We start from the raw sequence: 27,962 nt of genomic DNA, 5'->3' as shown, positions 1-27,962 counted from the left end.
GCTGCAAACTCCGCACAAATGCCGCGCCCCGCTGAGCCTCTCAGTTCTCGCCGCCGGCGATATGTGTAGGTAAAATTATTTAGAATGAGTTAATTTTGTTTGGTTATGCGCAAATCCACAATTAATCTACATTTGAGCTAATTAGTTTCTCCATAGTTTCTTGGCTGAGCTGGAGATTGGATGCAGTATTGTTGCCATTCAGTTCTCTTGGTCGAGTTTGAACCTAGAACTAGGCCTATAAGGCTATAATTTGTTACTGTAGCTATTATACTTCTATACGTTATATGCATTTCAGGTTTGTGACTAGCCTGATTCAATCCAAAGCCATTTCTTATACGTTATTTAACTATCTTTTTTTTAAAGAATACGTAGAAGGTTTGCATGCCATTTCTTATAGCGATAAGAGAAAAGGAACCAGGCTGCTATGAGTGTCCAAATAGTACCAATTACACCACTCAGGAACCACTACACATAATGCAGCTGTTTTCTCCGCAAAAGGTAAATAATAGTTGGTTGTTTAATTCACACAATCACACCACATGACCCATGAGAGACGGTAAAATATGTATGTAGCTAATATGGTATGAGCTCCTCACCGGCCTGTAAAGCATGACATTGATTAGGTGATTATTACTTATAGGTTGCGGTGTTCTTTCTAATTTTTATACCAAATTAAGCTATTTATTCATCCTCTTCGCTACTGTCATCACTGCCGTACTGAATTTCCTCATCTTCTGACTGCTCATGGTCTTGCTCATCGCTGTCCTCTCCATTCTCATCTTCGTACAAAAGCCCAAACTCCTCTCTCTGCTCATCCTCACTTGCATCATTCAATTCATCCAGAGCTTGTTGCTCTTCATACCAAGCATCTTTAGACTCATGTAACTGAGAGAAGGGACATTAATTATTATAAATAAAAAATTCAGAAAAAAGAACAAAGAAAATAAACAGTGGTCCTAGTACTGCAAATGCACTAATAAAACTTAAAGCATAAAGTATTTGTACGTAGATGGTGATAGAGATCTATACCTGGCATTGCTGGTGCGAAATTTGGACTTCCAACCAGTCTGCTAGCAATGGGCACTTTGTGATGGTAAGTCGCTGAAGCTGTGTTGACAGTGGTTTATCAGATGGTTGCTGCAGATAAGGGCATCTATGTATCTTCAAAAATTTGAGTGACCCAAGGCTGCTAAGACCCATTATAGAGTGAAGACGTGGGCAAACACTGATAACCAAGACTTCGAGCAATGGGTGATTCTGATTGTCAAGTAAAAGGTGCTTGATGCTCCGTGACAGTAACACTTTCAGTGATCTGAGATGCGGAAAGTGCAAATCATTCAGAATTTGTTCATTTATCTTGCTCTTCAAGACCAAAGTAGTGAGGTTTGGAATAGCTGGTAGACTAGCAAGTTTGCTGCAATCCTTGATAACTAACTTTGTGAGGGAGGAAGATAGCTCCTGTGGGAGGTACCTCAACTCGTGGCTGTCCTTGATTTTTAGCAGGCGGAGTGAAGGAAAGTCATCCTGACCAACTTGAGACCACTCAACCCATTTCAATATTTCTTGAAACTCCAGCTCCTCAAGAGCTGGGAATGCCTTTGTGGTGATGTTTCCACGGAACTCCTGTCGCACATGCTCCACACCTGTCATGCACTCCATAGAGAGTATGCAGAGGCTTGGCAATTCCCCAAGTGGAGGAAGGAACTTGCAGCTTTGCTGACATAGGATTATCTTTGCCAATTGCATGAAGGTAGAAGCCCCAAACCAGCTAGGATATTTGTATCCACTATAATTGACTACCTCCAATTCTTCGATGTTCTTGTGCGGCCATAGGCTCTCAAAGATCTCTTCCTCATGCTCTGGGTCTGGGGTAGCCACATCATTTTGGCTGCTAGGATGACTGCAGTTGTTGGGGCAAACACCATCAGACCAGTCTAATCTCAGGATTTGCAATTGGTTCTTACTGACTAAATTAGCTGTCTGAGCATCATCAACATTTATAACCCTCCGTAGTCCTGTAATACATAACTCTCCATGTATGTTCACCAGATGGTGTAGCTCGGCAACATTGGAATGCCAACCTCCGCTTCCAATGCTAAACCTTGGCAATGTCTGTAGTCTTTTTAGCCCACCTATCCCACATGGCATGCAAAGTGGGGACCAAAGATCCAAATTGAGATGGCGGAGGTTGACCAGTTTTTTTATGCCTTGTGGGAGCTCTCTAAGGCTGTCCGTTCTTGCATCCAAGACCCTCAGATTGTAGAGGTCACTAATTGATTCTGGGATAGTGGTAATTCGTGTTTGGAAAAAGCTAAGATATCTGAGTAGTTTCAATTCTCCTATTGAATCAGGTACTTGTGCAAGTGCAGTATGACTGAAATCCAATGCACGAAGTTGTTTAAGATTTTGCCATGTTTCGGTAGGAATTTTAACATTGATGCTACTAGAAAACAACTTACTGGAACATCTTCGATTATCTCGTGCATTGACAACCTTAAGGATTCTTATACCTCCAGGTATCATCACAGAATTTAGTGCTACATCTGTATGATCAGAAGAACTGACAACCAATGATAAGTAGCGGAAGTTTCCAATGGTTTCATGCAAATATTGAGTATTTATTCTCAAGAAATCTCCTCCAGAAACAAAATGTGCCAGATCATGGATAAGATCATGTGTGACAAAGCATTCCAGTTTTTCATCAGATTCTGCTCGTTGAATCATTGCCCTCTGAATTAAATCATCGAAGTACATCCTGCCAATGTTTTCATGGCGCCCAGTACAGTATTGCTTGAGGAGTCCCAAACACATCCAGAGATTTATCATATCTTCTTTCCAGAAATAGTACCCCTTAGGGAGCAGTGAAAGGAAAACAAAGCAGCGCTTCAATTGTACTGGCATTCGATCATAGCTGAGTTTTAGTGCTGGCAGCACTCGATCCTCTTCCGCAGGTAAGCCCCATTGATCACTCTCTGAGACATCTTTCCATGTCTCTTCATTTGTCTCACCGCGAAGAGAGGATCCTATTGCCTTAATTGCCAATGGTAGGCCTCCACATTTTCCCACAATTTTCCTACCAAATCCTTCAAACTGTTGATCCATATGTTGATCTATAAATCCAAAGGCCATCTGCTTGAACAACTGCCATGATTCTTCAGAAGTTAGGAAGCTAAGATCATAAGAAGGCATTGTTCCTATCATTTTTGAAATAGTTTCATCGCGTGTTGTTAATAAGATCATTCCCAACTGAGCACCCACCAACAGGGAAAGCAAAGCATCCCAGATTTCCTTCTTCACATTCCACACATTGTCAAGAACTAGAAAGAACTTCATGTCTTGTACTTGCGCCGTTATCATATTTTGGAGATTACCCATATCTTCTATATCACATGGATTCCTAGTGAACGACATGATAATTTTTCTTGCAATTGCCTTAACATCAAAATGATCCTCAGAAACATCCACCCAGCCCTTTAGTTGAAAGTACCTGCTGATTCTTTCATCATTGTACACCATTTGAGCAAGAGTTGTCTTACCCAATCCCCCCATGCCAACAATAGAAACAACAGACATATTTGCTTGAGCAGCTTCATTGGAAAGTAATATTTCGATGATATTTTCCTTGTCTTCTTCTCTACCAACTATGTCAAAATCACCTACATGCGGGGCTGTAGATATCTTGATGTCATAGGCCTCCTCTCTTATTGGTGCGTCACTCTCATCGAGTCGGAGATCATCCCATGCCTTTGTGATCTCATTGAATCTTTCTAAAATTTTCCTCACCCTTGCTGCCAAATCATCTGGAACAGGAACTTTGATAGGGGATGGTTCAGGTTCCTGTATATGCACTAATATTATTATAATCCAAAGGCATGTAGTATACTGTGTACTAACAAGAGTTAAATAAAACACACATATGTACATGCTCCTTTATGGACCCTTTTTTGCTCCTCTACTATCCCAATACTTTTATATGGCTATGTCAATAGTTGCTTATGCAAGAAGCTGGTGTTATGCAGATTACTCATGTATTATTGACAGAAACAAATTGCCTGGGAGCTTTTCTTTTTATACAAGAAACTTTGAGAGGAGGCCTCTGCAATTTGGAAGCTTTATTTCATCAAAGAAGAAACACATACTATTTTTTCTGATAAACCAAATGTAGCATTGGTTATAGCTAGGATAAGGGGATAATATTACCTTCTTGTCACCTTTGCGCTTGCGCTTGCGACTTCTGCTGCTCTGCCTTTGATTGCTTTGGTCCTCCATCCTCCGTCGAAGCAACTCATACCTGTATTCATCGATAGCATCCTGGGCATCATATGCAAACTGCTGCAGCTCCCACAGGCGAAGTCTCTCGGCTTCATCTCTTATATTGTGTTCATCCATCGCATCGAGGGTCCGCTGAATCCTTGCCATCGTCCTCTGCAGATCTCTTAGATCTCTGAACGAAGCACTCTGCTCGTCAGATGACGATGAAACGATTTGAGGAGAAACCAAGGAAGAAAGCTTGTTTGCTGTCCACTTTATGATTCCAGATGCTAGTAGTCCAGCCATCTCTTCTCAACTGCTCTTTCTGATCCAAAGACAGAGTTAGACCAAGCTGAGAGATGAATCAGATTAACAAGGCAAGCTGAGAGATGAATCAGATTAACAAGGCAAGAGGAACATATAGTTCAGGGTGTTGACCTTGTGGACAAGTGCAATGCAATTTTTAATGCACAAGCTGTGGTTTCCAACCTCCTTACAACAAGAGGCATATATTGGTTTTCAACCAATTCCTGTTATTATAGTGTCAAAACTGCACAACTGCGCACACAGTACCACTAGCTGAAATGCATTGTCTGCTTGGACACATCATTTCAGAATATCAATGTAATGCTCAGAACTATTCTTGTATGGTGACATGCATTTTCTGTGTCCCTAATCTAGTCTGTAAAGGGCCACTATAGAACCATTTTCTGTGGTTCATATGCTCTGTAGAACCATGAATTGCTTTATATTGCCAAGCCCTGTTGAGAACAGCATAGTTCAATCTATAGAATCACTTAATTAGAACACCGTGCAAGGAATCTTATAGTTAAACCAGAAAAAAAAATCTCTAGTCCAATTGTAGTTTGTTTTATAAAGAGAAATTGTTGTCCCTTCATCTACCTGGTATATACTCCAAATCTATTTTCACTGTAAGTGTTCAGTTTTGCAAACGTACACTAGCAGCTGCACATTTTGCTAAATATGAGGGCAGGTCTATTCTACTTTTCTCCTTCCCTGTTAATAGTTCAAAAATAGAATTCAGATATGTGGCATTTCATGTTAAACATTGCTTCCAACTCGTACAATTTTGCACAGGAGAAAACCAATGATCTGATCGTAACCGAAGAGGCAAAATTTAGGGAAAACAGCATGCCTCTAACAAGGTGAGCATAAAACATCAAAACCAGTTTCAGATTTTGTTCCTTCTATCAAGGATACGAGACTGTTACAGTGTGTTCGCATGGTTGGACTGGACCACGTGCCCATGGACATAGATAGGATCAAAGTATACTTATGCAAAAAAATAATAGAGTAATAATAAGTATCTTTAGTTAACTCTTATGATTTTTTTTTCTTTCACTGATCAGGAGGACTATCTTCCATAGGGCAGACAGCCACTTCAGCCACACATTATCCCAAAAACAAATTTATGTATAGACAAGGACAAACTTCTTTGACATCACAACATCAGTGGGCGGCAATAAATATGTAAGGCTATAAAAATGTTTGACGTTGAGCTAACAAACATCATAAAAACATAGAATAGAGGGGGTATTTATTTTCTAAGTAGCATTTGGTTCAATCAAGCTAACCAGGATATAAAAATCAATTCAGATCCCTAAGAATTGCCTCCCAACTTCAACTGCGGTTAAACGAGTAGTTCTTGTTTTAATCATACCCTAATCCCCAGCATCTTACTCCAGACAATAGCAATTTCCAACCACATATGGACAAGTTTGTACACAAACATTGAGTGCGTGCAAATGATGCAACATTTAATAAAACTATCAAAATACCCATGTTTTGTCTAGGTGTCATGTTTTGGTGCTTTTTTGAACTACTTCGTTCCGGTGAAAAACATCACACCCACGTGACCCGATATCGACACTAAATGCAAAAAGCTCACCCAACGAGTCACCGAGAGATTTTTTTTTTTTTGAAACAAACGCTCTCAATCCATTCCAATATGTCCAAGTCTCATGTTACGGTGCTTTTTGAACTATTTCGTTTCGGTGAAAAACATTGTACCCACTGTTGATGTAAAAACACGGCGGCCTAGGAGATCTGCTTAACTCCAGTGTAGGTCCAAGGCTAGCCTCAAGTGTATCAAGGGTGTGCCAGCTGATTTGATCCTGCAATCAGCAATAAAAGCAGAATCAGTTGACTGATAGCCGATTGGCTGATAGGCTAATAGCGTATTGTTGATGGTCTCAACATTGTCGTGGCGTGGTAGCTCCTGGAACCTTCGAATGATCATGTTCACGCGCGGTGTGGTGCTGGCGTGGCATGTACCATCGTCCACTCCCATGTAAGGGTAGAAGGTTGACAACGCCAGACCATTCTTCATGACGTACTAGAAAGCGTTCAAGGCGAGGCCCCCTGCGCAGCCTTTGCTCCTTGGATCGCAATCCACGAGCTCCTGCTCTGACAGGAGCACCGGGTTGTCGTAGTTCACCCCTACATGCAATGACGCGGTGGCTCTCCAGCGCACCCGTCATGGCGAACGCCGAGCAAGAGCCACAGCACCCCCATGAACATGACTGGACCAAGGCACGGCTGGCCTTCGCAGGTCTTGTTGCGCCAATTGATGGAGACAGGGAGCGGTAGGGTCCCGTTGCCATCATGCCTTTTCACGGGCCAAAACGTGAGGTTGCTCTGCTTCGTCATCATGTGACACATGTCGCGATTGAGTTCTTCGTCGGTGGCTTCGGCGAAGATGTTGAGACCTGGAGCTTGGCTTGCAACTCAAAGACGAGAGGCAACGCGGTGCGTCATCTCGTTGAGTGCTACTAACGGTGGAGCTTCTCAACGATCTTGCGTGCTACATTGTGGCCAAGTGATAGGGCGGCCGGACTGTGCTACTTGCCTCCTTTCACTTGCCTCCTTTCATAGAAGGTGCAGAGAGCGAGCGAGCCAGGCAGGCAAGTAGCCAACCAGCAGTGCGCCTGCGAGTCGAACTCGAAGATGCATGGTGTGTTGTGGCAACTCGGGAACGAGCTGCTTGCATTGGCGTCGTTTGGGTGGTTGATCGATCGAGTGCACGCGGGTGGGTGATGGGTGTGGCCCACATGGCTCACGAGGCGCAACAGTCAAAATCTCTGTCGCTGCAACTAAAAGGTGGTAAATGTCTACTTGGGCAGAACAAAGTCACTATCCGATCCCACGCCCCTACGGCGCTTCTTTTCCGTGCCGATAGGTGGCCCTAGCTCTGCGCACACCTCTCCCATGCGGCTCTCACCCGTCCATGACCAAATCTCAATCGTAATCCAAAAGGTGCATCGAAACGTTATCGGAAGGAAAAAAAAGATACATTTTTGAACTAAACAAACTATCAGACCAGCAAATAAATGATCCATCCCACACAGTACATTTGGATTAATTAGGTGCATGCATGTTTAGGAACAGCCCATGCAATACACCACAGACCACACTTTTTTGCTAATATTAAAGCACAACCTAACAAAGTCAGTAGTACTACTTGTCAAGCTTGGCCCATCTGGGGGTAAGAGCCGCGCCTATTCAGCATGCCGCAGTTCCGATTGTGCGGTAGGAACTAGTAACCCTCATCCCCACAGTATCGTCCATATGAGTTCTTGAGGATATAGTAGTAGGTGTCAGGGGCGGATCCACCAGGTAGGCTTCATCAGGCTCTAGCCTACCCTCCAATTTTTGCAAAAAAATATCAACTACATAGGATATCTTTCATAGCTGCTGTTGGAGGAAGACGAGAAGAGGTCGGGCATCAGGAGGAAGATGAACAGGAGCCCTATGAGAGCGATCTGATTGGAGAGAGGGTGAAGTGGTATGCATTAAAGGCCCAATTGGCCAATTCTGCATGGCCCATTAGGCCCTAGCTCTTTGGGTATTCAGCTTTAGGGATTGGATTGGATACATGGCGATAGGGATGGCTCACTGCGATTGAGGGCTTGCGGCGGCGGCGGCGCCAGTGGGCACGAGGTGCGGCGAGCGCACGGTGCCACGACGGCAGCCCAAGACCCAAGTGCCCACGGCTACGACGGACGAAGGGGTGTTGGGCACTTGGGCGCTTGGCTGTGAGCCGCAACAGGCACAGGCACACGTGACTGAATTGTAAATCCATATCGCTTCTCGCTGCTCGTCTAGTCTGTTGTGCTGCTGCTACCTACAGTGAGTCCTATCCTATTTGTATATTGAATCAGGAGATTTATCATTTATGAGAAATTAAGACTTAAGTTTTGTAGTTTCTTTATTAGTTGGTGGATTTGAAATGGAGAAGAAAACAACATTGCTTGATTACTTTACTAACTCTCCCCCACTGATGAGGCTATATATTGTTAAAATTGCTAGAATTTTATCCCAATGAAATCTTTGCCAATCCAACCCAACGAATACCATAGAGAATTATGCTTTGAAATTAGAGATGGGGTAGCATATTTGTTGAATTTGAGTTGTATAAGGGTGCGTGGTTGATTTTTAGTCTTGTCGACTTCGACTTTAAGCCCACCCTTAATTTTTATGCTGGATTCGCCACTAGTAGGTGTCGTAACCGACGAGTAAGAGCGCGTGATATCATTCTTTGTTCCACACTCGTCCCGGTACATACCATTATCGTAGTCCCTGAAAGCTTTGTTGCCATCTCCATCAGTGATGGAGACGACGACAGGCCCGTAGGTAACTGTTAGTTGAAAACAATTGAAACTCATCGTGATGTGGCAGCTCCTGGAACCCTCGCATGATAAGGTTCACGCGAGGTGTGGTGCTGGCGTGGCATGTACCATCGTCCACTCCGTAAGGGTAGGATACCGATGATGCCAGGCCATTCTTCATGACGTATTGGAAAGTGTTGTCAGCAGGGCCGGTCCTAGGCCTAGGCCTATTGTGTGACCGTCTAAGGCCCAGGCCAGAGGGGGGCCCATCCCCCGACACAGCCTAGCCTAGCGTGCTACGTGGCACGCGCAAGCTAGGAGGGAGGGAGGCGCAAGGCCGCAATCCCACGAGCCCACGACGCCGCTTCGTTTTCTGCTTCTATTCGCAAAAGAGGGAGTACTATATAGCCCATCTGCAGCGAAGCAGGTGCTACCTTTGAAAACAGTGGAGAAAATTCTTTTGTAGTCTCTTGACACATTTTCGCAAACTTTAATTGTATCTCCATATATATATATAGCAGTGCCGAGGAAATGATTTATTTAGCCACGCCAACAATCAATCAAAGAAGAAACAGGATATATATATATATCCTACGATAAGTCCGCAGATTAAATTAGATAGCAATTCATTCAAATAGGCCCATGAAACTTTTACAATTGCAGGAGAGGCCTTTCCAAGAGTCATCACGATGGAACGGGCGAACGGCTGTCCTAGGAGGCCCGCCAGTTTGACATAGCTAATAGCCGAAAACACCCATGAGAAACAATCTTTATCATAGGTTGGAAATGAATACATTGTCATCTCAAATTTACCATATCACATTAGCACCATTGTTATTCTAAAATTCTCCGGCAACAAACACACAAGTGACGTTCAGATCCACATGTGTGCTTCATCTCCAGGAATGGCGCTACCTCCTGACTTTGTTTGTTTCAGTTTCGTAGCAATGCACCGGCAAACCTATATAAAACAAGTAAAAAGTAACAAACAGGATAAGAAACATCCACAGGAGATTCAGATTTAAGATGTTTCCAGGACCAAGAGGCTCTATTTAGCATCATGTCAAATGACAGCAGATGCATGGTGAGATTATCCATTAGAGAAAAACGACTTATATATGGATCCACCATCTTATCAAGCACTAGTAGCTGATGCGCGCCCCTGCGCGCGTTAGACCAGTTTGTCTGAATAATGCATTAGTGTATGTAGAGTCATGGAGTTAAATGAGAAAAAAATATCGATAAGCCATTCTGAAAATTGCATAGATGATAAAATGACATTTGCAACTTTGGACATTTGCTACAAATAAAGAGATTTTGTGGGCACCTGAGAGGAGAACATTGTTTAGATTATTGTTGACTAAAGCATCCTCAGTGATGGCTAGCTTTATATTTGTATAGTCATTTGAAGTGGGGCATCGTTTGAGTTCTCGTTGCTCAAAAATATCAGTTAGAACCTAGAACACATCCAAATACATTGCAAAATGTGTAGTTCTTGCCATTGCACAAGTTGGGGAACAGCTGCCACTAGTACACAAAACATTTTCCTTGACAGGGAGCCATTTAGATTGCAGATGGACTATAACTGATCGCGAATGGGAAAATCGTTCTCCCATTTTTTGCATGCGGACACTTAAGAGGACCGCATGCAAAATTCTATTTTCGCGTGCAGGCCTCTTAATGGTCCGCGGGCCTGCATGGTAAAATTGATTTTCACATGCGGACATCTTAACACCACCGCACGGGAAAATACCCTCCCTCCTTTTTCCTTCTCAACCCTTCAAAAAAAAATTTCCATCCTCCCTCCAACTCTCTCATTTCCTTATCCTTATCCTCACCTCCACCTCTCTCTCTCTCCTCTCCACTCCTCTCACGCGGCGGCAGGCGTGACTCGGCAGTGCGCGGGCGACGGGGAGGAGCGGGGCTCCGACTGCTCCCGCCACCGACGACGACGAGGAGGTGTCCGGGATCCGGCGGCGTGGCCCCTCTCCCGCCCTCCCGTGCGCGACGGTGACGACGATGAGGTGGCCGGGATCCGGCAGCGTGGCGCCTCTCCCTGCGGCACGGCGCCTTTCTGCCGCTCGGATCCAGCGGCAGCACCCTTCTCCCGCCCTCCGCCACCCGGATCCGCCGACGGCACCCCTCTCCCACCTTCCCCCGCGCGACGGCGACGACGACGACGACGACGACGAGGTGGCCGGGATCCGGCAGCGCGGCACCTCTCCGCCTCTCCCCGCGGCACAGCGCCTCTCCGCCGCTCGGATCCAGTGACGGCGCCCTTCTCCCGCCCTCCACGGCCCGATCCGGCGGCGGTGCCCTTCTCCCGCCTTCTCCCGCGCGACGGCGATGATGGGACGACGAGGTGGCCAGGATCCGGCGGCGCAGCGCCTCTCTGCCTCTCCCCGCGGCGCGACGGCGATGACAACGATGAGCTATGGTGAAGGCGACGACAAGATGAGCTGCGGCGGTGGCGACAGCTACTAGGGTTTCGATTCTTTTTTTTGCAATTTTTATTTTTTTTTTGGATTTTTATTTTCGTGTGCGGGGCACATAACCACCCCGCACGCGATTTTCGCGTGTGGGTGCGCCATGCAAAAATCGTGATTTTTTTGGACCCCTGGGTGCATGCGACCCGCACGTGAAAACCCGTTTTTACCGCACAGGAAAATCCTTTTCCTAGTAATGTGCAAGCAAAAGTAAGAATGACTGGGTCTCATTGTTGGGCTACAAGATATGAAGGTAGAATGAGACTGATTAGTGTTATTGGATTTGCAGTGGCTACATAAAAGATTATAGGCATAAGTGATGATTTGGTTTTTATCAACACCAGCTCTCTTGCAGTATACTCCCTCCGTCTCAAAAAAAAAAAGACAAACCCTGAGTTTTCGTGTCCAACGTTTGACTGTTCGTTTTATATAAATTTTTTTTATAATTAGTATTTTCATTGTTGTTAGATGATAAAACATGTTTAATATTTTATGCGTGACTTGTCTTTTTAATTTTTTCATATTTTTTTCAAATAAGACGGACGGTCAAACGTTGAACATGGAAACCCAGGTTTGTTTTTTTTGGAATGGAGGGAGTATTTTTTAGTTGACCAGTTTTCAGTTCTCAGCTTTCAGAAGATGCACGAAAGACTCAGGTGTTTTTCTGTCCCTTTGTACAAAAAGTCTGATTGATCATAAGTAGTGGCGGATCCAGAAAATTGGTTCGTCGGTGTCATAACGTGTCTATCAGTATCATAGTATGCTAATTATACTTAGAACATAATATTATAGTATATGGATAAGCAGTTTTCCTATAGGTTTTGCCAAAAGTCGTCGGTGTCGCCTGACACCGATGATTATACTGTAGATCCGCCCCTGATCATAAGTAAACACATGTCATTTTTGTAAGTCCAAACTTTTAATGGGGGACAGCTGGGAGGGGGGCTGCAGCAGTGTAGCGTCATTCTAGAGCTGCAGGGAGTTCTTTCATTTTTCCTTCTTCTGCCTTCCAATTGATCATCGCTATCTTTTGTCTGCAAAGGTAATGTATAAAGAGCATCAAAGCAGTGATCCATAAGGCTGAGTGTCAATCGTTTATGATTAGATAAATGAAAGCGCCAGAATATTTGGTGATGCAAATATCTGTAAAACATTCAGCTCGGTCTTTATGGACGTAACACAGCCAACGATTTGGAGCAATCGAGGAGGAAAAAAAAACAGAAATACAAAACTCTAAACTGCCAGGCAGCAAGGAAGTAGCAAGTTCGAATCGAGGAGGCAACGAAGAAAGTAGAACACCAATCACAGCCAAAGAAGAAATTTCTAGATACTGAAAGCAATCGAAGCTGCAGCCAAGAGGTGCAGTGGAAAAGTTTGAAGAAAATCGGGAAAAGGGAGAAAGGGGGAAGCATCACACCTGATGCTAGAGTGAATGCGAGGCAGCGAGGCTACGACCGTCAGGCGTTTTACTTTTACCGTAGGGGGCTCTCGGGAAGGTTCTATATATGGGCTGTTAACATTGATGCCAAAATAAAGAGTAAAATGCACCAGCGGTTTTTAAACTTGTTAGAAGGTTTTACTTAAGTACACAAACTTACAAAACGCACATCAAGATCTCTAAACTTGATTTATTGTATCATCCTGGTCTAAAGCCGCGTTTGACCCTTCTTCCTTCCGGATAGAAAAGAATGAAGAAAGAGAAAAAAAAAAGAAGGAAGAAGGAAGAAAAAAATAAAAAAAATATTCCATATCATTGTCCACGTGACGTGCCATGTAGGCAAGATCACAGTCAAACGCGGCTTTGGACCGGGATGATATAATAAACCAAGTTTAGGGATATTAATGTGCGCTTTGTAAGTTCGTGTACCTAAGTGAAACCTCCTAACAAGTTTAAGGACCACTGGTGTATTTTACTCCAAAAATAAGGGCCACTTTGGTTTGTGACCTAAATTGGCCTTACCAATTTTTAGCAATGCCAAATTTTGGCATGATAAATTTTGGGAAGGCAAAGTTGTGTTTGGATTGAAGCCAAAGTAGCCTAAGTTAACTATTGAAATGGCATATTTTCTTAGGCATGCCAAAATTTGGCTTCAAACCAAATAGACACTCAACACTATTAAAATTATCAAATATTAGTAAGCCAAATTTAGGCCTCAAACCAAACCAGCCCTAAACCTTACCAAACTTTGGCAATATCAAAATTAAATTTTGGCAAAATAGCTATTTTGGATGCGTTCACTTTGTTGCCAACATTCATGCTACCAAATTTTAGTTATTATTGTGCAGTTGTCAAATTTCTGCTATATTTACCATAGTTTGGTAAGAAACCAAACATATGCACATTTCTATAACTTTATCAATAAATGGTACGGTTTGAAATGTCATCAAAGTGAACAGACCCTCTAATGCAACATTATCCGTTCATCTACGATCCTAGGGACAGGAAGATTTGGAATGATGTGGCCTAACTGTATTCACCTGAAGAACCGGCGCTCTACTGATACTCTGATAGTAAATTAGCACACTGTAACTTTTTTCCCCTCCTCAGCTAAAGCTTATCTCAGTCCAAATGCTGAGAAACTGTCCATGTTTGATCAAAGAAATATGTTTTTCTATAACACTCATTGATCATAAAACCAAACCCTTGATTCTCTTCCATACTGTACTCCAGTCGGTAATAGAATTACACATTTATACAACAACTTTGGGTAAAACCATGTGGAATTCCTAGTTACTTCCTCCGTTTTATAATGTAAGTTATTGTATCATTTCTCACATTCATATTGATGTTAATGAATTTAGATAGATATATATGTCTAGATTCATTAACATCAATATGAATATGGGAAATGCTAGAATGACTTATATTGTGAAACGGAGGGAGTACCATATACTAGTAATAATACAAATTGAACTCCAAGGTTGATCATATCGAAAGAGAGGTCAACAAAAATCTTCACATACTTGCGGTTAGCTCTAGAATATTGTTCCCTTGTCTACCGACCAAGGCACTACTCAATCTCATAAGTTCTTTGCCCATATGAAGTCACTACAAACTGGTACAACATTGAAATATGCGTTTGATCTGCTGGCAGAAGGCATCCCCTACTTGTGTTCATATGGATACAAGAAAGAAATTAGTGCAGTTAACCAAACAAAAATAAATAATTAGAGGACTACTAGTACCTGGGAGGGGAAACAAAATCCATATATAATCCCCATTTGATGCAAATGGTAATCAACCACATGTAAAGAAACAACAATGGTAAATGAAGAAACTAAAAAGAGCTAGCAAGATGATTACCTGGTACCGAATCAGCCTCCCATGGACGGGCTCCGAGCCCGGGTCAGGAACGGGGACGGCGGCTTGGCACCTGGCGCTTAGCTCTCGGTCCTCCATCTCTGGTAGCAGCGTTCTTGGACCTCCCCGTTGGTGAGGTCACCGAATTGGTTGAGGTCGTACACATTTTGCCTGGCGGCGGTGTTGAGCCGGATAACAACGTGGCGGTTGCCCATGAACAACCTGTACTGGCAGTTCTCCTCACCAACGTCTCTGTAGGTCTTGCCGTACTTGGCCTTCCACCCCACGAACATCCGGTGGGTCTCCTGCTCGAACAATTCCTGCCCCATCTGGACCCCGTGCCCATGGTAGATTTCCTCTCTAGCGAAGGCAGTAAGACCGTTGAGGCCAGATGAGGTCGGCCCGGCAGCCTTGGCCCGTGCGACGCGGCGACGGCTCTCTTTGAACACCGCGTACCGGCACTCCTCTTCGCCGACGTATATATAGGTCTTCCTATACCTGGCCTTCCACACCACGAACATTCGGCGGGTCTCCTGCTCGTATGTGTCCAACATTGGCAGCAACATCGACAGCGACACTAGCAGCGCCGCTGTCGCCGCCACTGCGAGAGCAACCATGGAGCCCCGCCCCATACTGTCACTGCCAATGACGACGATGAGGGTGGGGTGGGGGTAGACTAGATCACTGGTGGGTGGGTGGGCTGCGTACCTCAGACACTCTACCGACTGGGCTTTGCGCTTTGGTGCACCGGGAAGTGGTGGGTCTGGGTATTATCGGAGGCTGTTCGGCGAGAGAGCGTCGTGTAGCGTTTCTGTTGGTGGCAGACGAGGTGTGATTTGGAAGGCATTTGTGAATCCAACATGGAATGTGGTAGAGCTGCGGAGACTTTTTACCAACTGAAAGGATCAAGATGGGAGGAAACTACGGATCGGGCACCCGATCTATTGGGGAAAAATTGGGCACTCGCCCACCCGCTGCATGCAAGCTGCATGTTGCGCTAGCTCTCTCCTCGCATGTGCATGTGTTGCTCTGACCTTCTGACACATGCACCAAACGTTCACTATTATCTCTTTTCCAACTCAAATATATTGATACTAGTATATTACAACTTATAACAAAATTAAAATATTTTTTTCTCATAAATTATCTACCCGATCTGAAATATAATCACATTGTTATATTCGTTACTGTTAAATCTTTACAGCAAGATCTTACCTTATTACATTTTAAGAAAAAAAAATTGAGTGTTGTTCCACTACTCATAAAAAAATGTTTCAACTTATTCTATCAAATGTTTCAAGGAGACGCAACAAAAAAGAAATATTGATTGCAACACTAACAATCACTACACGAAACATTACGTACCAACAAGCGAAACATCGAATAAGATTCATATGAAACATACGTATGTTTACAAATACATGATTTGTTGTAATATTTTTATATCATGCATGAATTATTGAGACATCACGAAATACCATGTTCAATATTTGCAAACTATGTAGTGTAACATCAGGAAATACTTATTGATCAGGTGCAACACTAGAAAAAATCCATTGCAATAGTAAAACTGAAAATGAGCAACAAAGTCGATTTTCAGGTGAAACATTCCCTTTTCACATATGGAACATAACTTTTTAAATTAATTATTGAAACATATATATTTTCACATACTTGCGGTTAGCTCTAGAATATTGTTCCCTTGTCTACCAACCAAGGCACTACTCAAAATCTCATGAGTTCCTTGCACGTAAGAAGCCATTACAAACTAGTACACCATTGAAAATATATATATATATATATATATATGTGTGTGTGTGTGTGTGTGTGTGTGTGTGTGTGTGTGTGTGTTTGATCTGCTGGCAGAAGGCATCCGATCCCCTACTTGTGTTCGTATGGATACAGAAAAAAAACAAGTGCATTTGACCAACAAAATCAATAATTAGATGCAAACGGTAATCAACCACATGTAAAGAAACAACAATGGTAAATAAAGAAACCAAAAACAGCTAGCAAGATGATTACCTGCTACCGAATCAGCCTTCCATGGACGGGCTCCGAGCCCGGGTCGGGGATGGGGACGGCGGTTTGGCACCTGGCAATCAGCTCTCGGTCCTCCATCTCCGGGTAGCAGCGTTCTTGGACCTCCCCATTGGTGAGGTTGCCGAATTGGTTGAGGCCATACACATGTTGCCCGGCGGTGGTGTTGAGCCGGATGACAACGCGGTGGTTGCCCATGAACAACCTGTACTGGCAGTTCTCCTCACCAACGTCTCTGTAGGTCTTGCCGTACTTGGCCTTCCACCCCACGAACATCCGGTGGGTCTCCTGCTTGAACAATTTCTGCCCCTTTCTGCCCGTGGTAGATCTCCTCTCTAGCGAGGGCGCTGAGACCGTTGAGGCCAGATGTGGTCGGCCCGGCAGCCCTGGCCTGGGCGACGCAGCGGCGGCTCTTCTTGAACACCGTGTACCGGCACTCCTCTTCGCCGGCGTATCTATAGGTCTTCATGTACTTGGCCTTCCACTCCACGAACATTTGGCGGGTCTCCTGCTCGTACGTGTCTGATACCGGCAGCGAGACCAACAGCATTGGCAGCGACACCAAGAGCCCCGCCCCATTCTGTCGCTGCCAACGACGATGATGATCACTGGTGGGTGGGCTGCGGACACTCAAGTGGCTGGGCTTTGCGCTTTGGTGCACCGGGAATTTGGGTGTTATCAGAGGCTGTTCGGCGAGAGGACGCCGTGTACCGTTACCGTTGGTGGCAGACGAGGTGTGATTTGGAAGGTATTTGTGAGTCCAGTACAGAATGCAGTAGAGCTGGAGAGACTTTTTACCAATTGAAAGGATAAATATGGGAGGAAACTACGGATCGGGCGCCCGATCTATTTGAGAAAAATTGGGCACTCGTCCACCCGCTGTATGCAAGCTGCGTGATGTGCTAGCTCTCTCCTCGCCTGTGCATGTGCTGCTCTGACCCTCTAGCACATGCACCAAATGTTCACTATTCTCTCTCTTCCTACTCAAATATCGTTCATTCTTAAATATGGTCAGGTAAGTAGATGGCGCCACGTGTCCACATCCAACGACTGGGAGGATGTATCCCCTCCCACCGCATTAAGGCTTGATATATTGTGAATAAACTCGATAAAAGGGCATCAACGTCATTTTAACATTGTTGCGTATGTACTAGAGCACTATATTGCACACTAAGCGACGAACCCGTACCAATGAGAATATATCTTACTTAAATAAACTAATTAAAGAATGTAAAAGAAACTCAACTACTTACTTTAAGAAAATAATCATCCGCTGAGGTACAAGCGAGAGAAGAATTGCCGGCAATCCCGACTTTCTCCAAAACTCCGTTGGAAGAATGCCGACAGTTCGGCACTTCTCCGTAAAATTGTCGGAGGAACTTTAATATTTCGGGGCACTCCTTCCGGAACTTCCCCTCATTCTCTATTCAAGCCAACATACTAAAGTAAAGTCTAAAGTCTAAAATTGAGTTGTACTCTACTTTGTTATGCATTTTGGAAGTGTGAAGGTCTCCTCCTTTTCTAGCTTGGAGTGGCGGTTTTATGGCAGTTGGAGAGGTCGATACCCATACAATCGTTATTGAGGAGCAACCAGGAGCTGCTACGTGTAGATTGGAGATGAGTGGTGACCATGGCGGTTCACCTGAAGCAATGGTTCGACTGACCCCTGGGTCCCACATTTTTCCACTGACTTTCACCAAAAGCTAACCAGTGGGCCCCTATGACGGTTGAGGACGGTTTGGCCATACTTTAAGTCTGTTTTGATTGACTTATGGGCCCTCCAATTTTTGTACTCGCGTGTGATTAGCCAGAGGTTCATTTTTCATCGCATGGTGGGTGTATTTTCTTTTTAAATGACCTGCATACATAAATGTAACAAAACTAGTGGAAATGGTTAATATAAAACACCTACCACTAAGTTTGTAGTTAACGACCGTCAACACCTACGTTAGGACAATCTATTTGACGTGGCACCCCGCAGGAGGGAGCACCATGTCAATTTTGCAGGTGGCCCTCTCTCGACGATAAATCTCCCTATGGCTTCCCCTAGGACAATTTATTGTCGGCAGGAGGCAATATGCAAAATTGTCGCAGTGTAAAGTTTGGTCATGGATGAAGCGCACCATGGAAATTTTGCAACCGGCCTCCCCTCCTGGCATTGGGAGGGACTGCATCTAAAATCACCACGACGCATCTCTCGTGGGTGCCACATCATATAGATTGCTCTACCATAGGACGATTTATATATCTCATCCTATGGTAGGGCGAGAGGATTTTATTTATGTAAAAGTTTGAAAAGGAAATTTGTTTTTTAAATCTTTTTTAAAAAATGAATATAAAAAATAAAAAGAAATCCTACCATGCACGACACGCTCACTCGCTCACTCAGTCACTCCAGACTGGCGCTGGAAAGGAATAAGTTCACTTTATGACCCTAAAATGCGATCGAAATCTAATCCATGACCCTAAACTATGAAACCGGATATCTCGACCCCAAACTCCTAAAACCGGTGCAATTTGACTCCCTGGGCGGTTTTGGGAGGCTGTTTTGCTGACGTGGCGCCATGTGGCACCTACATGGCAATATTGACCGAATCTTCGTTCCACGTGGCATTGACGTGGCACCTACGTGGCGGTAGAATTAAAAAATATGCGTGGGGCCCATTAGTCATTCACACAAAAAGAAATATGGTCCTACTGACATGTGGGGCCCACATGTCAGTCCTTCTTCCTCCTCCCATCTTTCTCTCCCCTTCTTCCCCTTAGGCCGGTGGCGCACGGGGATAGTAGAGCTACGGCGGTGGCAGTCACGACAGCAGCGCGACGGCGTCAGTAGAACTCGAGGGAGTAGGACGGCGGAGCGGTAGCGTGACAGTAGGGCGGCGACAACAGTGGGCCAGTCTCCATCACGCCATCGCCGTCTCCGCGCCGGAATCGTGCTCTGTGACCGCTCCTCGTCGCCGCACCACGTGGAGAAGGAAGGAGAGGGAGAGAGATGGGGTCGCTACCGCCGGCTCCGGCAACCACGCCGCAGGGAGGGGCGGAGGAGGCTGTGGATGGGGTTGAAGGAGGCGCCGGCCACCGCCGTCACCGAAGATCTGGAACCTGCTCCTGCCCTCGTCCTACCGCTGCCATCGGCGGCTCCCACCCGCCGCTGGCCCCGTCCCGCGCTACCGAACACCGCCGCCCGCCGCTGCTCGCTCTCGTTGTCCCCGCGCGCCACCGGCCGAAGGGGAAGAAGGGGAGAGAAAGAAAGAGGGAGGAGGAAGAAGGACTGACATGTAGGCCCCATATGTCAGTGGGCCCACATTTCTTTTTGTGTGAATGACTAATGGGTCCCACGCATATTTTTCAATTCTACCGCCATGTAGATGCCACGTCAACGCCACGTGGACTGAAGACTCGGTCAATATTGCCACGTAGGCACCACACGGCGCCATGTCAGCAAAACCGCCTCCCAAAACCATCCAGGAAGTCAAATTGCACCGGTTTTAGAAGTTTGGGGGTCGAAATATCTGGTTTTGTAGTTTAGGGTCATGGATTAGATTTCGATCACATTTGAGGGTCATAAAGTGAACTTATACCCGCTGCAAACCCCAACACACTGATGGGCCCAAGGCCCATGAGTCTCCCCGCTCGGGCTGAAACCCTAGCCCCTCTCACTATATAAACCACCGGCGCCGCACGCGGCCAACCGTTGCACCCCCCTCACCACACACTCCACACAGGTAAGAAGCCGGCGGCGGCGGCGGCGGCGGCGGCGATGGTTTCCCTCAAGCTGCAGAAGCGGCTCGCCTCCAGCGTGCTCAAATGCGGCAAGGGCAAGGTCTGGCTCGATCCCAATGAGGTCAACGAGATCTCCATGGCCAACTCCCGTGAGAACTCCCCTCCTCGTCCCTCCCCCCATAACCCTCCCCTTGCCCTACCGTATGATGTTCTGTGCCTGCTACTTGTGTGGTGTTGATGCGTGATTTGCTTAGATCTGAAGCCATGCTGCTAATCCGCGCGAAAATTTTGGCCCCCCGTGATTCTGGTAGGAGCTTTTAGTTGTTGGATTAGAGCGAGTAGTTTTGTTATGTGCTCGAAACTTTAGTTAAGTTACGATGGTGAAATTGCTTCGTGGGAATCGCGTGCTCCCAGTTCTATAGGAGTTGTTAGGTTGTTGTGCTGGGTGTATTTGTTTGGAAATTAGAGAAATGGCCAGTATATTTACCTTGGAGTGTATGCTATCTAGATTGGACCATGCAGTGTTGTTACCGACTGATCAAGGTTGTCGTTAGGGGTTCTAATCCAAGGCGCTGTTCTGGGAATGTGCCTAACTGTCCTCTATAGTGATTAATATACAAAGAGACAAGGGGATGCCTCGCGCATTTAGATATGCATGTGCATTTGTGCTTCTTTGTTGAGTTATTCGTTACCTAAATCAGTTAGGATGCTGGCAATTCATGCCCAAATGATGATTACCATTAAAGGATCAGTCTTTTGTCAGTTTTGCAATTGCAATTCCAACTTCTAAAGCTCGTTGGTTCATTTTGATTCTGCATCACCATTTGTACAACTGTGGTATGATCCTGTCTGGGCGTATGAATTATGGTGTAGCTTATCTGCAAGCGAGTTTGTGTAATGTTCGATTGGAATAGGTCACAACTCATTTCCTGCAAGAACCAATAAAAGATCCTATTAATTATTTACTGTTCTAGGGCAGCGTATCCTATGCACACAGGCACTCGTGTGTACACACCGTGTACACCAACTAAAAATTATCACAAAAAATTCTAGGAAAATTCATACATGTACTTTCAATAGTATTACATCTACGTGCAAAGTCGCATCTTCAAATTCATTCTACATAGAGAATAACAAAAAAGATAAAATTCTGACAAAATTGCAACCTTAAAACTGTCAGATTTTTTGTTTTTTTTGTTACGGCTAAAATATAATGAATTTGACGTTAAGATTTTAACCCTAGGTGTAATACAATTGAAAGTATGTGTATGATTTTTTCTAGATTTTTTGGTGACATTTTTTAGTTGGTGTGCACGTGTGTACACGTGAGGGCCTGTGTACATAGGATATGTTGCCCTGTTCTAGATACTAAAGTTTGTTGCCCTGTATATATCTGTGACTCATATCACATGCCTGAAATTCTTGGAAGGCTATCTGATTTTTTTTTCCTTTGTGCTTGCAGGTCAGAACATCCGTAAGTTGGTCAAGGATGGGTTCATTATCAAGAAGCCCCAGAAGATTCACTCCAGGTCCCGTGCACGGAGAGCCCATGAGGCCAAGCAGAAGGGACGTCACTCTGGCTATGGTGCGTTGTGTACAATTAAGTTCATTGTTATTTTAGTGTGAAAATGTCTCTGCGTATTCCTTATTCTGCCATTTTGCAGGTAAGCGTAGGGGTACCAGGGAGGCTAGGCTCCCCACCAAGATCCTGTGGATGAGGAGGATGCGTGTGCTCAGGCGTTTGCTGCGCAAGTATCGTGAGGCCAAGAAGATTGACAAGCACATGTATCATGACATGTACATGAAGGTCAAGGGTAACATGTTCAAGAACAAGCGTGTTCTCATGGAAAGTATCCACAAGTCTAAGGCTGAGAAGGCAAGAGAGAAGACACTCTCTGACCAGTTTGAGGCTAAGCGTGCCAAGAGCAAGGCCAGCCGTGAGAGGAAGATTGCCAGGCGTGAGGAGAGGTTGGCTCAGGTGAGACGATTTCTATGGTTATAATTTATTTTTTTTTCATTGGAATATCTAATGTGTTAGCATTTGCATTTCAATATTGAAATATATTTTATTCCACCAAATAAAAAATGCTAGTAAAGCAATGCTGTCAAATCATTCATGTTAAATGACACTGGGACGTCATTCATGTTACAATAAGCTTGTCAAATCATGATTAATTTTTTGAAGATGTTCCATGGTAAAGCATATTTGCCTGGCTTGTTCATATTTGATTATTTGCTGGCCATGTGTTTTTAATACTTTTATGATGACAAACAGGGCCCAAGAGAGCCAGCTGCTCCAGCAGCGCCTGCTCAAACTGCGGCGTAAGTAGCATTGAACCATCCATTTGCAAATATGTATGCTTGTTTTCAGAAAGTTTTATCGTGTGCAACTTCCTAATGATGCAGGGCACCAAAGAAGTCTAAGAAGTGAACATCTGGCATGAAGTGTGATCTGCATGATTAGTGAAACTGTTTGAGGTGTTAGCTGAATTTTGAAATATGAACCGTTTGGCTTAGTATTTAAGTATCTTCCATGTCCGATACCTTAAACACTATATGTTCATGCTGCTGGATGTAGTAGATGCTTATGCAAAGATGTTTTTTTGTTAAAGTTGATGGTGATGTCTTTAACCTTTAATTTGTTTCCTCCAATTTCTTCGTTCCTGATAATTGAGAAATTAACGCCTTATGTATCTGGTACTGCCTCAATGCAGAGAAGTTGCATTAGTATTGGATCGATATTTAACCAAACGGCTAAATCTGGATCTTACCTGCCGTATGGTTCATAACTAACGATCATTCAACCAAGGTTGCATACACATTCAACTTGGGGTACGCGTGAAATAGCTGTACCTTTTACTACCCTGTCTTGCTCTAGACAATTGCAATTTGTCACCATAGATGGGCAACTGGACAAATTGCAGTCCTGCAGACGCATAAACATGATGCATGAATAGTGATAGTGACAATCAATTAGTTGCAAAAATATGAAATTATTAATAAAAAAATATGCAATTGTCGCTAACAAGAAAACTTGTTTATCCGAGAAATGCAACTGAACCAAAGGGAAATTTGAGGCAGCACTGGAAATCCGTGATGGTAGCCAAGTTTGTCATAAAATTAGAAAGCTCAAACCACATGTTTTTTAAGTACTTCTACTTACGGTTCATGTTTCCTACTTCTATGAGTTTTTTTTTTCATTTGTTATCAAGATTGAGAGCTCAGAAATATTTTGTAAGACACTTATATAACAGTTTTTCCTACATTAAAACCATAGCTATCCAGCTAATGGAATGTATGTCACATATTTTTTTCGCCCTGAAATTGGTATATTTTGCACTGTAGTTTTTTTTAAAAAAAATAGGAAGTAGCACATTAAATTGGATTAATCAAGTTGAAGTTGGAGAACGACATGCAAACAAAATCATTTGCACGTGATGTTCAAAAATATTGCTCTCATACTTCAAACAGCATCGTTACTTCCATCATCGTCATTAATTGCTGTCCCGCTTGACTGCCCAACTTCTAGCATTTCATCATAGAAATCGTCATCTTCATCTTCATTGAAAACTTCAACATCATCCTCACTATTGTCGCTCAGTGCACCAATAGCCTCTTGATCATAACTTGCATTATCAAATTCTGGTTGCTGCTGAGGATAAAATACATCAATTTCAGTGAAGAAAACAAAAAACAAAAGGCACAAAGAAAGCACAGATAAAAAAAAAAAGCTCTTACCTTATCTTCCTTGTCTATTAGAGACTGTTGCCACTCAATCCATTCCTGCAATTGAGGACAGTTCGTGATAATACATTGCTGAAGCTGCTGTTGAAGTGGCTGTAAAGGGCACTGCAGGTTTGGGCAATCTTTTATTTTCAGAAGCTTGAGGGATTCAAGGCTGAACAATCCTACCACAGAAAATAGCCCCCGGCATCCACTTATAGCTAGTACCTCCAGGATTGGTAGGTTCTTATTGTTAAGTTCAAGGCACACAAGTTTTTGCGAGAAACACACTTTTAATATTTGGAGCATTGGAAAATCCAGACTATTGTGTATTTCTTCGCTAAGATTGCCCTTCAAAAGTAAGATTGTTAGGTTGGGAATAGTTGGCAGTTTTGTCAGCTTTTCACATTTCTTGATGACCAATTTTTTCAAAGAGGATGATAATTTATGTGGAAGGGTTCTCAATTCACCGCTGTCCTTGATTTTCAGCTCACGAAGTGAAGGGAAGTCACCATCAAAAACTCCAGTCCACTCCACCCATTTCGGCATGTTCTCAAACTCCAATTCCTCCAATACTGGGAATCGATTTGTGGAATTCTCGCCATGAAACTCCTGCCCGATTCTCTCTACTTCCTCCATGCGTATAACTACAAGTTTACGCAGCTGAGGTAACTGGCCAAATGTTGGAAGGAACTTGCAGCCTTGCTTCCATAAAGTTATCTTGGCCAATTGTGAATAGGCAGAACCTCCAAACCAACTTGGGTATTTGTACCCAAAATAGTCAGCTACCTCTAACTCCTCCAAGTTGCTAGTTGGCTTTAAGCTCTCAAATACCTCCTCTGCTAATTCTGGTGTTGCTTTTACATCTATATGACTAGAATTATGATCACATTCACTAGAGTAGAATCCATCAGACCAATCTAATCTTAGAGTTTGCACATGCTCTTTATTAATCAGGTTGGCTGTTTGAGCATCATCAACTTTGGTCACTCTACCTAATCCTGTAATGGTCAATTCACCATGGATATTCACTAAGTAATGTAGTTCAGCAATATTGCAGTGCCAATTGCCACTTCCAACACTATACCTTGTCAAGGTTTGTAGTTTGGTCAGATTTCCAATTCCTTTTGGCATGCACAGGGGAGACCAGAGGACTAAATTGAGATGCTGGAGGTTGACCAGCCTCTGAATGCCTTGTGGTAGCTCTTCAAGAAAGTTTGTTCTTGCATCTAAGGTCTTCAAATTAAGGAGGTCACAAATTGATTCTGGGAGCTTGGAGATTCTTGTTTGGAAAATACTTAGATACCTGAGCAACTTCAGTTCTCTAATTGAATCAGGCAATGCTGTCATTGAGCTGCGGCTTAAGTCTAAAGTTCTCAAATGCCGAAAACTGCTCCATAGCTCATTATCAATTATAATGTTAATGTGATGTGAGAACAACTTGGAGAAGCATCTTCTGTTATTTTTGAAGAAGGATGAAAAATATCTTCTATTGTCATCCATAGAATTTACAACTTGAAATATCCTGATACCTCCTGACACTGGAAATGTACGCAAATCCAAATTCGCATGGTCTGAAGAACTCACAACCAGAGATAAATACCTAAGGCTTCCTGATGCTTCATTCAAAGACTTCATGTGTTGAGTGTCTATTCTCAAAATATCTTCATATGAGATGGACGCGACAAGATCATGTACAAGGTCATGCATGGTGAAGCAATCATGTCCTCCATCAAATAGTATTTTCTGAACCATAGTCCTCTGCATCAAGTCATCAAGGCACCTTGCAATAGTCTCAAGGTTTGTCTGGCTGGTCTGTTTAAGGAAGCCCAAAGATATCCACAGATATACCACATTTTCCTTCAAGAAAACATGCCCCTTAGGGAATAATGCGAAGAAAACAAAGCACCGCTTTAAGTGGATTGGCATTTGATCATAGCTTAATTTTAACGCCGGTAACACAGTATCCTCTGTTGTTGGTAACTCCCATTGTTCACTCTCCAATATGTCATTCCATTTCTCCTCATTTTCCTCAAAGCGAAGTGCACTGGCAATTGCCTTCACTGCTAAAGGCAAGCCAGCACATTTCTGAACAATTTTTCTGCCAATAACCTCAAAATCTATTTTCATACTCTCATATTGGTGCAAAAAGGCCATCTGCTTGAATAGTTGCCAGGATTCCTCAAAAGGTAGGCAACTCACATTGTAGGGGTGCATTGTCTGGACTATTGTTGACACACTTGTATTGCGGGTAGTTACCAATATTATGCTTGATTGTGCAGGTGACATGGCTGATAATAATGCATCCCAAATATCCTTCCTCTCATTCCACACATCATCAAGAACCAGCAAGAACTTTCTGCCAACAACTTGTTCTATTAGCATATACTGGAGCTGATCCATTTGTGTCATCTGACATGGTTTTTTCATGAAGGACACGATAATTTTACGCATTATGCTTTTGAGATCAAAATTCTCTGAGACATGAACCCAGCCCATCAAGTCAAATCTGTTCAGAATCCTTCGATCATTGTACACTAGTTGAACAAGTGCTGTCTTTCCTACTCCACCCATTCCAATAATGGGAAGAACTGACACATCTCCTTCATTGGCACCACCCACAGAGAGCAGCATTTTGATTATCTTTTCCTTATCTTCATCTCTACCAAAGATAGTGGGCTCGTCAACATATGGGGTAGTAGGCAGTGGGAGCATGCTATGTTCCTCATCTTGCATTGTTGTATCTGTATCATCCAGACGGAGATCATCCCATGCCTTTGTGATCTCCTTAAATCTTTCTAGGATTTTTCTTACCCGGACAGCCAATTCATCAGGAATTGAAACTTCCTCCGGTTCAGTTTCAGGTTCCTGGAGATAAAATACTTGAATAAAAAAATAGAAAATAATATTTATTTCACATAGACAATATTCTCATATCTAGTAAGTTGCTTGTAGAAAGTGCCTTTGATTTTGCTAAAAACAAACCATTTTTTATAAATTTATTTTTTATTTGATAATTTCTTCATTAAATTATTACAATCATTCAATCCCATGTTTTTACCTAGCTCATTTATTTCACTGTAGTTGACATGACAACAGCTGCAGACTAGCAACGGTTTTATCGATGATTCTTATGTTAGAGATAATGGAATATGTCAATATACTTCAAGAATCAATATTGTCTACCTATGGTAACATGAGTAATTAGACCAACCATCTACATGCTTGCATTTCACTAAAATGGTAAATCTGCAAAACTTTTCTGATGAATCAAACGGAAAAGGAAAAGAAAAATCACAGGAGAAGAACTGGTGGTACCTTCTTGTCCCCCTTGTGCTTGCGTTTACGGCTACTGCTGCCATCTCCATGACTGTTTGGATCATCCATCCTTCGCCGCAGAAGCTCAAACTTGTACTGATCGATTGCATCTTGGGCATCGTAGGCAAACTGCTGAAGCTCCCTCAGGTGAAGCCTCTCAGATGCATCTCTGATGCTGTGCTCATCGGTGGTAGCAAGTGTGCGCTGGATCCTCGCCATCGTCCTCTGCAGCGTCCTCACATCCCTGAGTGCAGAACTCTGCTCATTGGATGCTGATGCTCCAGGTGATGCCGAAACCAGTGAAGAAAGCTTGCTTGCTGTCCACTTGATGATTCCTGAAGAAATCAGGCCAGCCATCTCCCTCCTTGTTCCTCTACCTGCAAGAAGGTTGGGTTTCTCAGGAGAAATGAGTGTTGCAAGCTGCAACTTGCAACCAAAACAATATGGCTAATGTTGACTCTGTTGAGGGGAAGCAGTAGAATATTCAAA

At 43.7% G+C, this 27,962-nt stretch overlaps 4 protein-coding genes and 1 pseudogene across 4 annotated transcripts; 1 reads left to right on the top strand and 4 right to left on the bottom strand.

Moving 5' to 3' along the window:
- Positions 1–267: 267 nt before the first annotated feature.
- LOC127766314 (putative disease resistance RPP13-like protein 1) lies at positions 268–4,557 on the bottom strand. The gene is made up of 3 exons (XM_052291392.1): positions 4,201–4,557; positions 1,030–3,837; positions 268–885 (listed from the first exon to the last, which is right to left on the bottom strand). Exons 1-3 carry the CDS (start codon positions 4,555–4,557, stop codon positions 682–684), a joined length of 3,369 nt encoding a protein of 1,122 aa, XP_052147352.1. The 3' UTR covers positions 268–681.
- A 5,196-nt stretch (positions 4,558–9,753) lies between these two features.
- LOC127765818 (uncharacterized) lies at positions 9,754–15,298 on the bottom strand (annotated as a pseudogene).
- A 1,396-nt stretch (positions 15,299–16,694) lies between these two features.
- Positions 16,695–17,785, bottom strand: LOC127766313 (uncharacterized). The gene is given in 3 exon segments (XM_052291391.1): positions 16,695–17,022; positions 17,024–17,356; positions 17,781–17,785. Coding segments are annotated over 3 exon segments (666 nt in total).
- Positions 17,786–20,405: 2,620 nt separating this feature from the next.
- LOC127768030 (60S ribosomal protein L19-1-like) lies at positions 20,406–23,070 on the top strand. Its single transcript, XM_052293544.1, has 5 exons — positions 20,406–20,581; positions 21,895–22,017; positions 22,097–22,410; positions 22,708–22,754; positions 22,839–23,070. The coding sequence occupies exons 1-5, from the start codon at positions 20,470–20,472 to the stop codon at positions 22,861–22,863; spliced, it is 621 nt and encodes a 206-aa protein (XP_052149504.1). The 5' UTR covers positions 20,406–20,469; the 3' UTR covers positions 22,864–23,070.
- Positions 23,071–23,386: 316 nt separating this feature from the next.
- LOC127768029 (putative disease resistance RPP13-like protein 1) lies at positions 23,387–27,907 on the bottom strand. Its single transcript, XM_052293543.1, has 3 exons — positions 27,474–27,907; positions 24,171–27,023; positions 23,387–24,084 (listed from the first exon to the last, which is right to left on the bottom strand). Exons 1-3 carry the CDS (start codon positions 27,828–27,830, stop codon positions 23,896–23,898), a joined length of 3,399 nt encoding a protein of 1,132 aa, XP_052149503.1. The 5' UTR covers positions 27,831–27,907; the 3' UTR covers positions 23,387–23,895.
- Between the last annotated feature and the right edge of the window lie 55 nt (positions 27,908–27,962).

This window comes from Oryza glaberrima, chromosome 3 (genome assembly GCF_000147395.1).
Source record: "Oryza glaberrima chromosome 3, OglaRS2, whole genome shotgun sequence".
NCBI classification, from domain to species: Eukaryota; Viridiplantae; Streptophyta; class Magnoliopsida; order Poales; family Poaceae; genus Oryza; species Oryza glaberrima.
Note: the sequence above shows the minus strand (reverse complement) of the source record. Positions and strands in the feature narration are given on the sequence as shown.

What these genes read in the sequence shown, in the direction of transcription:
- LOC127766314 (XM_052291392.1), bottom strand. Translation starts at nt 4,557, where the DNA reads ATGGCTGGACTACTAGCATCTGGAATCATAAAGTGGACAGCAAACAAG. An exon ending in AGCGCAAAGGTGACAAGAAG is followed by an intron (nt 3,838 to 4,200) that starts GTAATATTATCC and finishes GTGCATATACAG; the next exon opens with GAACCTGAACCATCCCCTAT. An exon ending in TTTCGCACCAGCAATGCCAG is followed by an intron (nt 886 to 1,029) that starts GTATAGATCTCT and finishes CCCTTCTCTCAG; the next exon opens with TTACATGAGTCTAAAGATGC.
- LOC127768030 (XM_052293544.1), top strand. Translation starts at nt 20,470, where the DNA reads ATGGTTTCCCTCAAGCTGCAGAAGCGGCTCGCCTCCAGCGTGCTCAAA. An exon ending in GGGACGTCACTCTGGCTATG is followed by an intron (nt 22,018 to 22,096) that starts GTGCGTTGTGTA and finishes GCCATTTTGCAG; the next exon opens with GTAAGCGTAGGGGTACCAGG. An exon ending in GTGAGGAGAGGTTGGCTCAG is followed by an intron (nt 22,411 to 22,707) that starts GTGAGACGATTT and finishes GATGACAAACAG; the next exon opens with GGCCCAAGAGAGCCAGCTGC.
- LOC127768029 (XM_052293543.1), bottom strand. Translation starts at nt 27,830, where the DNA reads ATGGCTGGCCTGATTTCTTCAGGAATCATCAAGTGGACAGCAAGCAAG. An exon ending in AGCACAAGGGGGACAAGAAG is followed by an intron (nt 27,024 to 27,473) that starts GTACCACCAGTT and finishes TTTTATCTCCAG; the next exon opens with GAACCTGAAACTGAACCGGA. An exon ending in TAATAGACAAGGAAGATAAG is followed by an intron (nt 24,085 to 24,170) that starts GTAAGAGCTTTT and finishes TTTTATCCTCAG; the next exon opens with CAGCAACCAGAATTTGATAA.